Source organism: Salvelinus fontinalis, unplaced genomic scaffold (assembly GCF_029448725.1).
Source record: "Salvelinus fontinalis isolate EN_2023a unplaced genomic scaffold, ASM2944872v1 scaffold_0044, whole genome shotgun sequence".
Taxonomy (NCBI): Eukaryota; Metazoa; Chordata; class Actinopteri; order Salmoniformes; family Salmonidae; genus Salvelinus; species Salvelinus fontinalis.
In genome coordinates, this window is record NW_026600253.1 from 303,078 (window position 1) to 320,168 (window position 17,091).

The following is a 17,091-nucleotide window of genomic DNA, read 5'->3' on the forward strand; positions in this document are numbered from 1 at the left end:
TCTTCATCAGAATGCACTCCCAGGAATCCCAGTTCCACAATAAATGTTTGTTTTGTTCGATAATGTCCATCATTTATGTCCAAATTCCTCCTTGTTGTTCACGCGTTCAGTACACAATCTAAACTCACGGGCAGGTCCAGGCAAAAGTTCAGACGAGAAGTCATATTACAGTCCGTAGAAACATGTCAAATGAAGTATAGAATCAATCTTTAGGATGTTTTTAACAAATCTTCAATAATGTTCCAACCGGAGAATTCCTTTGTCTTCAGAAATGCGATGGAACTCAAGCTAACTCTCACATGAACACGCATGAACTCAATCCCCTCTCATTCGCCCCCACTTCATGGTAGAAGCATCATACAAGTTTCTAAGGACTGTTGACATCTAGTGGAAGCTTTAGGAAGTGCAATATGACCCCATTTCCACTATCTTGGATAAGCAAAGACTTGAAAAACTAAAAACCTCAGATTTCCCACTTCCTGGTTGGATTTTTTCTCAGGTTTTTGCCTGCCATATGAGTTCTGTTATACTCACAGACATCATTCAAACAGTTTTAGAAACTCCAGAGTTTTCTATCCATAATAATATGCATGTATTAGCATCTGGGCCTGAGTAGCAGGCAGTTTACTCTGGGCACGCTTTTCATCCGGACGTGAAAATACCTCCCCCTACCCCAAAGAAGTTAACTCTCTTGCCTAGTTAAATATATTTTTTAAATCATGTGTTATGAACATGGTTAGAAAGCTGTTGAAGAGGTTGATTGTTGTTGGAGATGTAGGTGTGGAGGAGGTGTTGTGGTGGAGGTGTGTTGTTGGAGCTCTGAATGTGGTCCTCTACCTGTACAGACAACAGAAGCTGGTTCTTCGTAATAACTCCCCCGACACAACACACCACCTGCGTCTGCTGATCCGAGGACAAGATCACAGCTGTTTCCAGGTAAGAACCAAGATCCTTAACTTGTCCAGCTTCTCTGTAGAGATCAATCACAACAGCTCTGTGTCAGACTGCTTGCCTGGAGAATTGGCTGTGGACTCCTGTGGTGTTTGAAGCCATTAGAAGTGAACAGTCATGTCTCTGGACAAGGACTGTTCAACATCAGAGGTTTATTACTGCAGTCACGTCTCATTAACTCCTGGCTCCCCCTGTCTCACTGTGATCTCTCGCTCCCCTTTGCTCTCTCCTGTCAATGTAATATCTCTCTCTCCTGTCTATTAACTTTTCTGCGCTACGGATACCGAATGCGGGTTCACTTTCCTAAACAACCGCTGAATTGCAGGGCGCCAAATTCTATAATATTTCTAAAAATATTTATAATCATGCAATCACAAGTGAAATATTCCAAAACACAGCTTAGCTTGTTGTTAATCCACCTATCGTGTCAGATTTTGAAAATATATTGTACAGCGAAAGAAATCCAAGCTTTTGTGAGTGTAGCTTTCAATGCTATAACAGCTTAGCCTTATATTAGCTTGGTTAGCTTGGTCACGAAAGTAAGAAAAGCAATACAATTAATCGCTTACCTTTGATAATCTTCGGGTGTTTCCACTCCGAGACTCCCAGTTACACAACAAATGTTATTTTTGTTCGATAAATATTACTTTTATCACAAAAAATGCCGTTTGGGTTGCGCATTATTTTGAGAATACAAAAGCCGTGTTCCGTTCGACAAATCCCCACAAGTATCCGAAATGGTCGTAGAAACATTTCAAATGTTTTTTATAATTAAACCTCAGGTTGTCTTCAACAAACAATCGATAATATTTCAACCGGCGCATAACCTATTCATTAAGAGAGAAAAGGAAAATGGTGAGCTCCTCCCGCGCGCGCAGGAAATATTCAGAGGACACCTGATCTCTTTTGAAACATCTCGCTCATTTTTCAAAATAAAAGCCTGAAACTATGTCTAAAGCCTGGTCACAGCCTGAGGAAGCCATTGGAAAAATAATCTGGTTGATACCCCTTTAAATGGAGGTTAGACGGGCCAGGAAACAAATATATAAAAAAAAAAATATCACTTCCGGTTTACATTTTCTCAGGTTTTCGCTTGCAGAATAAGTATTCTTTTTCTCACAGACAATATTTTGACAGTTTTGGAAACTTTGGAGTGTTTTCTATCCTAATCTGTAAATTATATGCATATTCTACGATCTGGGCCAGAGAAAATGTCCGTTTACATTGGGTACATTATTTAAAAAATATATATATAATAATTCTGACACCTAGCGCTAAGAGGTTAATGTAATATCTCCATCTGTCTATCTTAATGTAATATGTCTCTCCCAGCTCCAGAGTAGCTTTGGACAGGAGGAGAGGTTGACCCGCCACAGAGAGCTGTCCATCCGGCCCAGGGAGGATGTTGTTGTCCACCTGCTGTTTGCCCCAACCCGGGTGGCCTGCACCCTGTCCAAGCTGGAGATCAAACAGTCTGGAGTACGGCCCTCGCAGCCTGGCATCAAGTTCACGGTGAGGCCCTCTCTACCCTAACCATCCTGGTTCACGGTGAGGCCCTCTACCCTAACCATCCTGGTTCACTGTGAGGCCCTCTACCCTAACCATCCTGGTTCACTGAGGCCCTCTCTACCCTAACCATCCTGGTTCACGGTGAGGCCCTCTCTACCCTAACCATCCTGGTTCACGGTGAGGCCCTCTCTACCCTAACCATCCTGGTTCACTGTGAGGCCCTCTCTACCCTAACCATCCTGGTTCACTGTGAGGCCCTCTCTACCCTAACCATCCTGGTTCACTGTGAGGCCCTCTCTACCCTAACCATCCTGGTTCACTGTGAGGCCCTCTCTACCCTAACCATCCTGGTTCACTGTGAGGCCCTCTCTACCCTAACCATCCTGGTTCACTGTGAGGCCCTCTCTACCCTAACCATCCTGGTTCACTGTGAGGCCCTCTCTACCCTAACCATCCTGGTTCACTGTGAGGCCCTCTCTACCCTAACCATCCTGGTTCACTGTGAGGCCCTCTCTACCCTAACCATCCTGGTTCACTGTGAGGCCCTCTCTACCCTAACCATCCTGGTTCACTGTGAGGCCCTCTCTACCCTAACCATCCTGGTTCACTGTGAGGCCCTCTCTACCCTAACCATCCTGGTTCACTGTGAATCCCTCTCTACCCTAACCATCCTGGTTCACTGTGAGGCCCTCTCTACCCTAACCATCCTGGTTCACTGTGAGGCCCTCTCTACCCTAACCATCCTGGTTCACTGTGAGGCCCCCTCTACCCTAACCATCCTGGTTTACTGAGGCCCTCTCTACCCTAACCATCCTGGTTCACGGTGAGGCTCTCTCTACCCTAACCATCCTGGTTCACTGTGAGGCCCTCTCTACCCTAACCATCCTGGTTCACTGTGAGGCCCTCTCTACCCTAACCATCCTGGTTCACTGTGAGGCCCTCTCTACCCTAACCATCCTGGTTCACTGTGAGGCCCTCTCTACCCTAACCATCCTGGTTCACTGTGAGGCCCTCTCTACCCTAACCATCCTGGTTCACTGTGAGGCCCTCTCTACCCTAACCATCCTGGTTCACTGTGAGGCCCTCTCTACCCTAACCATCCTGGTTCACTGTGAGGCCCTCTCTACCCTAACCATCCTGGTTCACTGTGAGGCCCTCTCTACCCTAACCATCCTGGTTCACTGTGAGGCCCCCTCTACCCTAACCATCCTGGTTCACTGTGAGGCCCCCTCTACCCTAACCATCCTGGTTCACTGTGAGGCCCCCTCTACCCTAACCATCCTGGTTCACTGTGAGGCCCCCTCTACCCTAACCATCCTGGTTCACTGTGAGGCCCCCTCTACCCTAACCATCCTGGTTCACTGTGAGGCCCCCTCTACCCTAACCATCCTGGTTCACTGTGAGGCCCCCTCTACCCTAACCATCCTGGTTTACTGAGGCCCTCTCTACCCTAACCATCCTGGTTCACTGTGAGGCCCTCTCTACCCTAACCATCCTGGTTCACTGTGAGGCCCTCTCTACCCTAACCATCCTGGTTCACTGTGAGGCCCTCTCTACCCTAACCATCCTGGTTCACTGTGAGGCCCTCTCTACCCTAACCGTCCTGGTTCACTGTGAGGCCCTCTCTACCCTAACCGTCCTGGTTCACTGTGAGGCCCTCTCTACCCTAACCGTCCTGGTTCACTGTGAGGCCCCCTCTACCCTAACCGTCCTGGTTCACTGTGAGGCCCTCTCTACCCTTACCGTCCTGGTTCACTGTGAGGCCCTCTCTACCCTAACCGTCCTGGTTCACTGTGAGGCCCTCTCTACCCTAACCGTCCTGGTTCACTGTGAATCCCTCTCTACCCTAACCATCCTGGTTCACTGTGAATCCCTCTCTACCCTAACCATCCTGGTTCACTGTGAGGCCCTCTCTACCCTAACCATCCTGGTTCACTGTGAGGCCCTCTCTACCCTAACCATCCTGGTTCACTGTGAGGCCCCCTCTACCCTAACCATCCTGGTTTACTGAGGCCCTCTCTACCCTAACCATCCTGGTTCACGGTGAGGCTCTCTCTACCCTAACCATCCTGGTTCACTGTGAGGCCCTCTCTACCCTAACCATCCTGGTTCACTGTGAGGCCCTCTCTACCCTAACCATCCTGGTTCACTGTGAGGCCCTCTCTACCCTAACCATCCTGGTTCACTGTGAGGCCCTCTCTACCCTAACCATCCTGGTTCACTGTGAGGCCCTCTCTACCCTAACCATCCTGGTTCACTGTGAGGCCCTCTCTACCCTAACCATCCTGGTTCACTGTGAGGCCCTCTCTACCCTAACCATCCTGGTTCACTGTGAGGCCCTCTCTACCCTAACCATCCTGGTTCACTGTGAGGCCCTCTCTACCCTAACCATCCTGGTTCACTGTGAGGCCCCCTCTACCCTAACCATCCTGGTTCACTGTGAGGCCCCCTCTACCCTAACCATCCTGGTTCACTGTGAGGCCCCCTCTACCCTAACCATCCTGGTTCACTGTGAGGCCCCCTCTACCCTAACCATCCTGGTTCACTGTGAGGCCCCCTCTACCCTAACCATCCTGGTTCACTGTGAGGCCCCCTCTACCCTAACCATCCTGGTTCACTGTGAGGCCCCCTCTACCCTAACCATCCTGGTTTACTGAGGCCCTCTCTACCCTAACCATCCTGGTTCACTGTGAGGCCCTCTCTACCCTAACCATCCTGGTTCACTGTGAGGCCCTCTCTACCCTAACCATCCTGGTTCACTGTGAGGCCCTCTCTACCCTAACCATCCTGGTTCACTGTGAGGCCCTCTCTACCCTAACCGTCCTGGTTCACTGTGAGGCCCTCTCTACCCTAACCGTCCTGGTTCACTGTGAGGCCCTCTCTACCCTAACCGTCCTGGTTCACTGTGAGGCCCCCTCTACCCTAACCGTCCTGGTTCACTGTGAGGCCCTCTCTACCCTTACCGTCCTGGTTCACTGTGAGGCCCTCTCTACCCTAACCGTCCTGGTTCACTGTGAGGCCCTCTCTACCCTAACCGTCCTGGTTCACTGTGAGGCCCCCTCTACCCTAACCGTCCTGGTTCACTGTGAGGCCCTCTCTACCCTAACCGTCCTGGTTCACTGTGAGGCCCTCTCTACCCTAACCGTCCTGGTTCACTGTGAGGCCCCCTCTACCCTAACCGTCCTGGTTCACTGTGAGGCCCCCTCTACCCTAACCGTCCTGGTTCACTGTGAGGCCCCCTCTACCCTAACCGTCCTGGTTCACTGTGAGGCCCCCTCTACCCTAACCATCCTGGTTCACTGTGAGGCCCCCTCTACCCTAACCATCCTGGTTCACTGTGAGGCCCCCTCTACCCTAACCATCCTGGTTTACTGAGGCCCTCTCTACCCTAACCATCCTGGTTCACTGTGAGGCCCTCTCTACCCTAACCATCCTGGTTCACTGTGAGGCCCTCTCTACCCTAACCATCCTGGTTCACTGTGAGGCCCTCTCTACCCTAACCACCCTGGTTCACTGTGAGGCCCTCTCTACCCTAACCACCCTGGTTCACTGTGAGGCCCTCTCTACCCTAACCACCCTGGTTCACTGTGAGGCCCTCTCTACCCTAACCATCCTGGTTCACTGTGAGGCCCTCTCTACCCTAACCATCCTGGTTCACTGTGAGGCCCTCTCTACCCTAACCACCCTGGTTCACTGTGAGGCCCTCTCTACCCTAACCACCCTGGTTCACTGTGAGGCCCTCTCTACCCTAACCACCCTGGTTCACTGTGAGGCCCTCTCTACCCTAACCACCCTGGTTTACTGTGAGGCCCTCTACCCTAACCATCCTGGTTCACTGTGAGGCCCCCTCTACCCTAACCATCCTGGTTTACTGAGGCCCTCTCTACCCTAACCATCCTGGTTCACTGTGAGGCCCTCTCTACCCTAACCATCCTGGTTCACTGTGAGGCCCCTCTACCCTAACCGTCCTGGTTCACTGTGAGGCCCTCTCTACCCTAACCGTCCTGGTTCACTGTGAGGCCCTCTCTACCCTAACCGTCCTGGTTCACTGTGAGGCCCTCTCTACCCTAACCGTCCTGGTTCACTGTGAGGCCCTCTCTACCCTAACCGTCCTGGTTCACTGTGAGGCCCTCTCTACCCTAACCATCCTGGTTCACTGTGAGGCCCTCTCTACCCTAACCATCCTGGTTCACTGTGAGGCCCTCTCTACCCTAACCATCCTGGTTCACTGTGAGGCCCTCTCTACCCTAACCATCCTGGTTCACTGTGAGGCCCTCTCTACCCTAACCATCCTGGTTCACTGAGGCCCCCTCTACCCTAACCATCCTGGTTCACTGTGAGGCCCCCTCTACCCTAACCATCCTGGTTCACTGTGAGGCCCCCTCTACCCTAACCATCCTGGTTCACTGTGAGGCCCTCTACCCTAACCATCCTGGTTCACTGTGAGGCCCCCTCTACCCTAACCATCCTGGTTTACTGAGGCCCTCTCTACCCTAACCATCCTGGTTCACTGTGAGGCCCTCTCTACCCTAACCATCCTGGTTCACTGTGAGGCCCTCTCTACCCTAACCATCCTGGTTCACTGTGAGGCCCTCTCTACCCTAACCATCCTGGTTCACTGTGAGGCCCTCTCTACCCTAACCACCCTGGTTCACTGTGAGGCCCTCTCTACCCTAACCACCCTGGTTCACTGTGAGGCCCTCTCTACCCTAACCACCCTGGTTCACTGTGAGGCCCTCTCTACCCTAACCATCCTGGTTCACTGTGAGGCCCTCTCTACCCTAACCATCCTGGTTCACTGTGAGGCCCTCTCTACCCTAACCACCCTGGTTCACTGTGAGGCCCTCTCTACCCTAACCACCCTGGTTCACTGTGAGGCCCTCTCTACCCTAACCACCCTGGTTCACTGTGAGGCCCTCTCTACCCTAACCACCCTGGTTTACTGTGAGGCCCTCTACCCTAACCATCCTGGTTCACTGTGAGGCCCCCTCTACCCTAACCATCCTGGTTTACTGAGGCCCTCTCTACCCTAACCATCCTGGTTCACTGTGAGGCCCTCTCTACCCTAACCATCCTGGTTCACTGTGAGGCCCCTCTACCCTAACCGTCCTGGTTCACTGTGAGGCCCTCTCTACCCTAACCGTCCTGGTTCACTGTGAGGCCCTCTCTACCCTAACCGTCCTGGTTCACTGTGAGGCCCTCTCTACCCTAACCGTCCTGGTTCACTGTGAGGCCCTCTCTACCCTAACCGTCCTGGTTCACTGTGAGGCCCTCTCTACCCTAACCATCCTGGTTCACTGTGAGGCCCTCTCTACCCTAACCATCCTGGTTCACTGTGAGGCCCTCTCTACCCTAACCATCCTGGTTCACTGTGAGGCCCTCTCTACCCTAACCATCCTGGTTCACTGTGAGGCCCTCTCTACCCTAACCATCCTGGTTCACTGTGAGGCCCTCTCTACCCTAACCATCCTGGTTCACTGAGGCCCCCTCTACCCTAACCATCCTGGTTCACTGTGAGGCCCCCTCTACCCTAACCATCCTGGTTCACTGTGAGGCCCCCTCTACCCTAACCATCCTGGTTCACTGTGAGGCCCTCTACCCTAACCATCCTGGTTCACTGTGAGGCCCCCTCTACCCTAACCATCCTGGTTTACTGAGGCCCTCTCTACCCTAACCATCCTGGTTCACTGTGAGGCCCTCTCTACCCTAACCATCCTGGTTCACTGTGAGGCCCTCTCTACCCTAACCATCCTGGTTCACTGTGAGGCCCTCTCTACCCTAACCATCCTGGTTCACTGTGAGGCCCTCTCTACCCTAACCATCCTGGTTCACTGTGAGGCCCTCTCTACCCTAACCACCCTGGTTCACTGTGAGGCCCTCTCTACCCTAACCACCCTGGTTCACTGTGAGGCCCTCTCTACCCTAACCACCCTGGTTCACTGTGAGGCCCTCTCTACCCTAACCACCCTGGTTTACTGTGAGGCCCTCTACCCTAACCATCCTGGTTCACTGTGAGGCCCCCTCTACCCTAACCATCCTGGTTTACTGAGGCCCTCTCTACCCTAACCATCCTGGTTTACTGAGGCCCTCTCTACCCTAACCATCCTGGTTCACTGTGAGGCCCTCTCTACCCTAACCATCCTGGTTCACTGTGAGGCCCTCTCTACCCTAACCATCCTGGTTCACTGTGAGGCCCTCTCTACCCTAACCATCCTGGTTCACTGTGAGGCCCTCTCTACCCTAACCATCCTGGTTCACTGTGAGGCCCTCTCTACCCTAACCATCCTGGTTCACTGTGAGGCCCTCTCTACCCTAACCATCCTGGTTCACTGTGAGGCCCTCTCTACCCTAACCATCCTGGTTCACTGTGAGGCCCCTCTACCCTAACCGTCCTGGTTCACTGTGAGGCCCTCTCTACCCTAACCGTCCTGGTTCACTGTGAGGCCCTCTCTACCCTAACCGTCCTGGTTCACTGTGAGGCCCTCTCTACCCTAACCGTCCTGGTTCACTGTGAGGCCCTCTCTACCCTAACCGTCCTGGTTCACTGTGAGGCCCTCTCTACCCTAACCATCCTGGTTCACTGTGAGGCCCTCTCTACCCTAACCATCCTGGTTCACTGTGAGGCCCTCTCTACCCTAACCATCCTGGTTCACTGTGAGGCCCTCTCTACCCTAACCATCCTGGTTCACTGTGAGGCCCTCTCTACCCTAACCATCCTGGTTCACTGTGAGGCCCTCTCTACCCTAACCATCCTGGTTCACTGAGGCCCCCTCTACCCTAACCATCCTGGTTCACTGTGAGGCCCCCTCTACCCTAACCATCCTGGTTCACTGTGAGGCCCCCTCTACCCTAACCATCCTGGTTCACTGTGAGGCCCTCTACCCTAACCATCCTGGTTCACTGTGAGGCCCCCTCTACCCTAACCATCCTGGTTTACTGAGGCCCTCTCTACCCTAACCATCCTGGTTCACTGTGAGGCCCTCTCTACCCTAACCATCCTGGTTCACTGTGAGGCCCTCTCTACCCTAACCATCCTGGTTCACTGTGAGGCCCTCTCTACCCTAACCATCCTGGTTCACTGTGAGGCCCTCTCTACCCTAACCATCCTGGTTCACTGTGAGGCCCTCTCTACCCTAACCACCCTGGTTCACTGTGAGGCCCTCTCTACCCTAACCACCCTGGTTCACTGTGAGGCCCTCTCTACCCTAACCACCCTGGTTCACTGTGAGGCCCTCTCTACCCTAACCACCCTGGTTTACTGTGAGGCCCTCTACCCTAACCATCCTGGTTCACTGTGAGGCCCCCTCTACCCTAACCATCCTGGTTTACTGAGGCCCTCTCTACCCTAACCATCCTGGTTTACTGAGGCCCTCTCTACCCTAACCATCCTGGTTCACTGTGAGGCCCTCTCTACCCTAACCATCCTGGTTCACTGTGAGGCCCTCTCTACCCTAACCATCCTGGTTCACTGTGAGGCCCTCTCTACCCTAACCATCCTGGTTCACTGTGAGGCCCTCTCTACCCTAACCATCCTGGTTCACTGTGAGGCCCTCTCTACCCTAACCATCCTGGTTCACTGTGAGGCCCTCTCTACCCTAACCATCCTGGTTCACTGTGAGGCCCTCTCTACCCTAACCATCCTGGTTCACTGTGAGGTCCTCTACCCTAACCATCCTGGTCCACTGTGAGGCCCTCTCTAACCTAACCATCCTGGTTTACTGAGGCCCTCTCTACCCTAACCATCCTGGTTTACTGAGGCCCTCTCTACCCTAACCATCCTGGTTCACTGTGAGGCTCTCTCTACCCTAACCATCCTGGTTTACTGTGAGGCCCTCTCTACCCTAACCATCCTGGTTCACTGTGAGGTCCTCTCTACCCTAACCATCCTGGTTCACTGTGAGGCCCTCTCTACCCTAACCACCCTGGTTCACTGTGAGGCCCTCTCTACCCTAACCATCCTGGTTCACTGTGAGGCCCTCTCTACCCTAACCATCCTGGTTCACTGTGAGGCCCTCTCTACCCTAACCATCCTGGTTCACTGTGAGGTCCTCTACCCTAACCATCCTGGTCCACTGTGAGGCCCTCTCTAACCTAACCATCCTGGTTTACTGAGGCCCTCTCTACCCTAACCATCCTGGTTTACTGAGGCCCTCTCTACCCTAACCATCCTGGTTTACTGTGAGGCCCTCTCTACCCTAACCATCCTGGTTCACTGTGAGGTCCTCTCTACCCTAACCATCCTGGTTCACTGTGAGGCCCTCTCTACCCTAACCATCCTGGTTCACTGTGAGGCCCTCTCTACCCTAACCATCCTGGTTCTCTGTGAGGTCCTCTCTACCCTAACCATCCTGGTTCACGGTGAGGCCCTCTCTACCCTAACCATCCTGGTTCACGGTGAGGCCCCCTCTACCCTAACCATCCTGGTTCACGGTGAGGCCCCCTCTACCCTAACCATCCTGGTTCACTGTGAGGCCCTCTCTACCCTAACCATCCTGGTTTACTGTGAGGCCCTCTCTACCCTAACCATCCTGGCACACTGTGAGGCCCTCTCTACCCTAACCATCCTGGCTCACTGTGAGGCCCTCTCTACCCTAACCATCCTGGCTCACTGTGAGGCCCTCTCTACCCTAACCATCCTGGCTCACTGTGAGGCCCTCTCTACCCTAACCATCCTGGTTCACTGTGAGGCCCTCTCTACCCTAACCATCCTGGTTCACTGTGAGGCCCTCTCTACCCTAACCATCCTGGTTCACTGTGAGGCCCTCTCTACCCTAACCATCCTGGTTCACTGTGAGGCCCTCTCTACCCTAACCATCCTGGTTTACTGTGAGACCCTCTCTACCCTAACCATCCTGGTTCACTGTGAGGGCCTCTACCCTAACCATCCTGGTTCACTGTGAGGCCCTCTCTACCCTAACTATCCTGGTTCACTGTGAGGCCCCCTCTACCCTAACCATCCTGGTTCACTGTGAGGCCCTCTCTACCCTAACCATCCTGGTTCACTGTGAGGCCCTCTCTACCCTAACCATCCTGGTTCACTGTGAGGCCCTCTCTACCCTAACCATCCTGGTTTACTGTGAGGCCCCCTCTACCCTAACCATCCTGGTTCACTGTGAGGCCCCCTCTACCCTAACCATCCTGGTTCACTGTGAGGCCCCCTCTACCCTAACCATCCTGGTTCACTGAGGCCCTCTCTACCCTAACCATCCTGGTTCACTGAGGCCCTCTCTACCCTAACCATCCTGGCTCACTGTGAGGCCCTCTCTACCCTAACCATCCTGGCTCACTGTGAGGCCCTCTCTACCCTAACCATCCTGGTTCACTGTGAGGCCCTCTCTACCCTAACCATCCTGGTTCACTGTGAGGCCCTCTCTACCCTAACCATCCTGGTTCACTGTGAGGCCCTCTCTACCCTAACCATCCTGGTTCACTGTGAGGCCCTCTCTACCCTAACCATCCTGGTTCACTGTGAGGCCCTCTCTACCCTAACCATCCTGGTTTACTGTGAGGCCCTCTCTACCCTAACCATCCTGGTTCACTGTGAGGCCCTCTCTACCCTAAACATCCTGGTTATTGTGGTTATTCAATAACGTGGTTATTGAAGTGTGTAGTGCAAGGCCAACAACAGAATCGTGAACATCTATGGCTCCCCAGGATCTAGTGACTTATTGAAGTGACCAGACTGGTTTTCAGTGGTGGTTACTGATCTTAAAGGGACATGACACTTTTTAAAGTTTGTCAGATGTTTTCAGACGACCTCACAATGAATCTGATGTATGGGTTATGAGTCTGATGTATGGGTTATGAGTCTGATGTATGGGTTATGAGTCTGTGACGATGTATGGGTTATGAGTCTGATGTATGGGTTAAGAGTCTGGTGACGTATGGGTTAAGAGTCTGGCGACGTATGGGTTAAGAGTCTGGCGACGACGTATGGGTTAAGAGTCTGGCGACGACGTATGGGTTATGAGTCTGGCGACGACGTATGGGTTATGAGTCTGGCGACGACGTATGGGTTATGAGTCTGGCGACGACGTATGGGTTATGAGTCTGGCGACAACGTATGGGTTATGAGTCTGGCGACAACGTATGGGTTATGAGTCTGGCGACAACGTATGGGTTATGAGTCTGGCGACAACGTATGGGTTATGAGTCTGGCGACAACGTATGGGTTATGAGTCTGGCGACAACGTATGGGTTATGAGTCTGGCGTATGGGTTATGAGTCTGACGTATGGGTTATGAGTCTGGCGACGACGTATGGGTTATGAGTCTGTGACGACGTATGGGTTATGAGTCTGTGGCGACGTATGGGTTATGAGTCTGTGGCGACGTATGGGTTATGAGTCTGTGACGACGTATGGGTTATGAGTCTGTGGCGATGTATGGGTTATGAGTCTGTGGCGACGTATGGGTTATGAGTCTGTGGCGACGTATGGGTTATGCGTCTGTGGCGACGTATGGGTTATGGGTCTGTGGCGACGTATGGGTTATGAGTCTGTGGCGACGTATGGGTTATGAGTCTGTGGCGACGTATGGGTTATGAGTCTGTGGCGACGTATGGGTTATGAGTCTGTGGCGACGTATGGGTTATGAGTCTGTGGCGATGTATGGGTTATGAGTCTGTGGCGATGTATGGGTTATGAGTCTGTGGCGACGTATGTGTTATGCGTCTGTGGCGACGTATGGGTTATGAGTCTGTGGCGACGTATGGGTTATGAGTCTGGCGACAACGTATGGGTTATGAGTCTGGCGTATGGGTTATGAGTCTGATGATGACGTATGGGTTATGAGTCTGATGATGTATGGGTTATGAGTCTGGCGACGACGTATGGGTTATGAGTCTGGCGACGACGTATGGGTTATGAGTCTGTGGCGATGTATGGGTTATGAGTCTGTGGCGATGTATGGGTTATGAGTCTGTGGCGACGTATGGGTTATGCGTCTGTGGCGATGTATGGGTTATGAGTCTGTGGCGACGTATGGGTTATGCGTCTGTGGCGACGTATGGGTTATGAGTCTGTGGCGACGTATGGGTTATGAGTCTGTGGCGACGTATGGGTTATGAGTCTGTGGCGATGTATGGGTTATGAGTCTGTGGCGACGTATGGGTTATGAGTCTGTGGCGATGTATGGGTTATGAGTCTGGCGACGTATGGGTTATGAGTCTGTGGCGACGTATGGGTTATGCGTCTGTGGCGACGTATGGGTTATGAGTCTGTGGCGACGTATGGGTTATGAGTCTGGCGACAACGTATGGGTTATGAGTCTGGCGACAACGTATGGGTTATGTAGCTCTGGCTTTATGCCTCACATCTTAATAGAGTGAAATATACAATCTGCCCTCTGTCTCTCTCGCCCCCCAGATCCCCCTATCAGGCTATGGAGGGACCAGCAACATTATTCTGGAAGACCACAGGAAGCGGTCAGACGGCTACGTGGCTATGCTAATGGGTGTGGCAGCAGGCCAGGTCTCCAAGCTGTGTGTCTGTGTGAGAAACACAGGGTCCAGGGCTGCCTTCATTAAGGCTGTTCCCTACTCTGACCTACACACACGCTCTGTCATGGACTCCTCTGTCATCAGCCTCTCTCCGTCGCAGTTCGTCCTGATGGAGAGGACCCAGGAGGTAGGTCACGTGACTTGTTTCTGCATGTGGTCAAAAAGGAGGTTCTGGTTTGAACTGGACTTCCTGACTGGAGAGATGTTTATATCATTAACGTTCTCTGGAAGGTTTAGTTATACATTTTTGATGACCTTTGATACTTCCCTTGGCATCTTTCTGCTTGACAACATTACGTTTTCCATTTGAATATATGTTGAACCAGGTATTTGTGGCCTGGTAACCTTCCCTAGGCTGGACTGGTAACCTTCCCTAGGCTGGTCTGGAGTCTGACACCTACCTGCCTGGTAACCTTCCCTAGGCTTGCCTGGTAACCTTCCCTAGGCTGGACTGGTAACCTTCCCTAGGCTGGTCTGGAGTCTGACACCTACCTGCCTGGTAACCTTCCCTAGGCTGGACTGGTAACCTTCCCTAGGCTGGACTGGTAACCTTCCCTAGGCTGGACTGGTAACCTTCCCTAGGCTGGACTGGTAACCTTCCCTAGGCTGGACTGGTAACCTTCCCTAGGCTGGACTGGTAACCTTCCCTAGGCTGTACTGGTAACCTTCCCTAGGCTGGCCGGGTAACCTTCCCTAGGCTGGACTGGTAACCTTCCCTAGGCTGGACTGGTAACCTTCCCTAGGCTGTACTGGTAACCTTCCCTAGGCTGGCCTGGTAACCTTCCCTAGGCTGGTCTGGAGTCTGACACCTACCTGCCTGGTAACCTTCCCTAGGCTGGACTGGTAACCTTCCCTAGGCTGGACTGGTAACCTTCCCTAGGCTGGACTGGTAACCTTCCCTAGGCTGGCCTGGTAACCTTCCCTAGGCTGGCCTGGTAACCTTCCCTAGGCTGGCCTGGTAACCTTCCCTAGGCTGGCCTGGTAACCTTCCCTAGGCTGGCCTGGAGTCTGACACCTACCCGCCTGTTAACCTGTGGGATTCTCTACCTGGTTCTCTTTCTCCAGGTGATCACGGTTCTGATGAAGGTGACCCAGAGAGAGCAGACTCTGTGTCAGTCTGCTAATGCCGTCCTGGCCACAGTCTGTCTCTTCTGTGGAGACGAGGTCTCACGACAACAGTTCAGGAGGTGAGGACATGTCCCTCTTTTTCTTACATGGGCTAATCTGTCATTAACCTTTTTAAACAGCCATCTTGTGAAGCAATATATCAAATGTATTTATATAGCCCTTCTTACATCAGCTAATATCTCGAAGTGCTGTACAGAAACCCAGCCTAAAACCCCAAACAGCAAGCAATGCAGGTGTAGAAGCACGGTGGCTAGGAAAAACTCCCTAGAAAGGCCAGAACCTTGGAAAAAACCTAGAGGAACCAGGCTATGAGGGGTGGCCAGTCCTCTTCTGGCTGTGCCGGGTGGAGATTATAACAGAACATGGCCGAGATGTTCAAATGTTCATAAATGACCAGCATGGTCAAATAATAATAATCACAGTGGTTGTCGAGGGTGCAACAGGTCAGCACCTCAGGAGTAAATGTCAGTTGGCTTTTCATAGCCGATCATTCAGAGTATCTCTACCGCTCCTGCTGTCTCTAGAGAGTTGAAAACAGCAGGTCTGGGACAGGTAGCACGTCCGGTGAACAGGTCAGGGTTCCATAGCCGCAGGCAGAACAGTTGAAACTGGAGCAGCAGCTCGGCCAGGTGGACTGGGGAACAACAGTAGCATTAAAGAGGCTTTGAAGAAGTTGTTCCAGGCTGTCAGACAGAACCGTGTGATCCACTACTGTCTGTTTCTGTTCTCCAGGCCCTCTAGTTTGATTTACAACACTTTCAGGAGACCCATTTCACCACTCGCTCCATCTCTATCTCCTGTCCCCCTAGGTTGCTGCTGTCGAAGCCTGAGGCAGGCAGGAAGATTCTGTCAGAGAACAGTCTGCTGAAAGGACTCAACTTCAACGAGAGGTTCCCGGGGGAGGAGCAGGTCTTGGAGGGTAAGGGTCGTGGGTATTTCTAGAACAGGGGTGGGATAATGTCAATGTTTCCTTGATTAGATAGGAGCTGGGAGCTTGCGGTGTCTGGTACTTGCGAGATTTGTTAGTGACATTTTGCGGTCAGAATTGTTTGGCGAGCTACTCGTAGATCAAACTGTTGGAGACCCCTGTTCTATACACTAGGGTATCAGTGAGGATTTCCTACTCTGGACAACTTGTTACAGCTGTTAAGTCATTCAAAAAATGTTAGTTGTGGAAGTTTCCACCAGGGGGTCTCCTGAAGTCAATATTAATTGAATAATTCTTTATTACCAGCAAGCTGGAAAAGTTCCAACAAACTCAATGCACCAAGTAGTGCAGGTCGGTCAGGAGCTCTGCCGGGTCAGTCCCGTTAGTTCTCTTCTACTGTTTACACAGACAAGTTATATTTGCATGATTTACATCATTATTCGTAATAAATTCATCATTAACTTTTGGTTCTCGTGACTGACCAATACCTCACGAGGCTTCTTCTCTCCAAGCTGAGGCCTTGAAACTGAGATACCCCTTTCAGTTCTCAAAACAATGTTCTGGGCGTACTGCCAAATTGCTTGTACCAGGCACCATCAATGTATCACTGATGAACCAAGTCGAGGTGGTTATTAGAAAAGCGCAAACATAAAATTACATTAAGATCTATACATACATACATACAGTTGAAGTCAGAAGTTTACAGACACTTAGGTTGGAGTCATTAAAACTCATTTTTCAACCACTCCACAAATTTCTTCTTAACGAACTGTAGTTTTTGCAAGTTGGTTAGGACATCTACTTCGTGAATGGGACAAGTAATTTGTCCAACAATTGTTTACATATTATTTCACTTATAATTCATTATCACAATTCCAGTGGGTCAGAAGTTTAGATGCACTAAGTTGACTGTGCCTTTAAACAGCTCGGAAAATTCCAGAAAATGATGGCATGTCTTTAGAAGCTTCTGATAGGCTTATTGACATACTTTGAGTCAATTGGAGGTGTACCTGTGGATGTATTTCAAGGCCTACCTTCCAACTCAGTGCTTCTTTGCTTGACATCATGGGAAAATC

The 17,091-nt window shown here is 51.8% G+C and overlaps 1 protein-coding gene across 1 annotated transcript in view; it reads left to right on the plus strand.

Moving 5' to 3' along the window:
- Nucleotides 1-17,091, plus strand: part of cep192 (centrosomal protein 192) — a 122,529-nt gene that overhangs the window by 71,568 nt on the left and 33,870 nt on the right. The window contains exons 31-35 of the mRNA XM_055911065.1: nucleotides 846-936; nucleotides 2,284-2,463; nucleotides 13,826-14,086; nucleotides 15,025-15,146; nucleotides 15,897-16,006. Of these exons, the coding sequence (XP_055767040.1) occupies nucleotides 846-936; nucleotides 2,284-2,463; nucleotides 13,826-14,086; nucleotides 15,025-15,146; nucleotides 15,897-16,006 (764 nt within the window). The remainder of the gene's footprint in view (nucleotides 1-845; nucleotides 937-2,283; nucleotides 2,464-13,825; nucleotides 14,087-15,024; nucleotides 15,147-15,896; nucleotides 16,007-17,091) is intronic.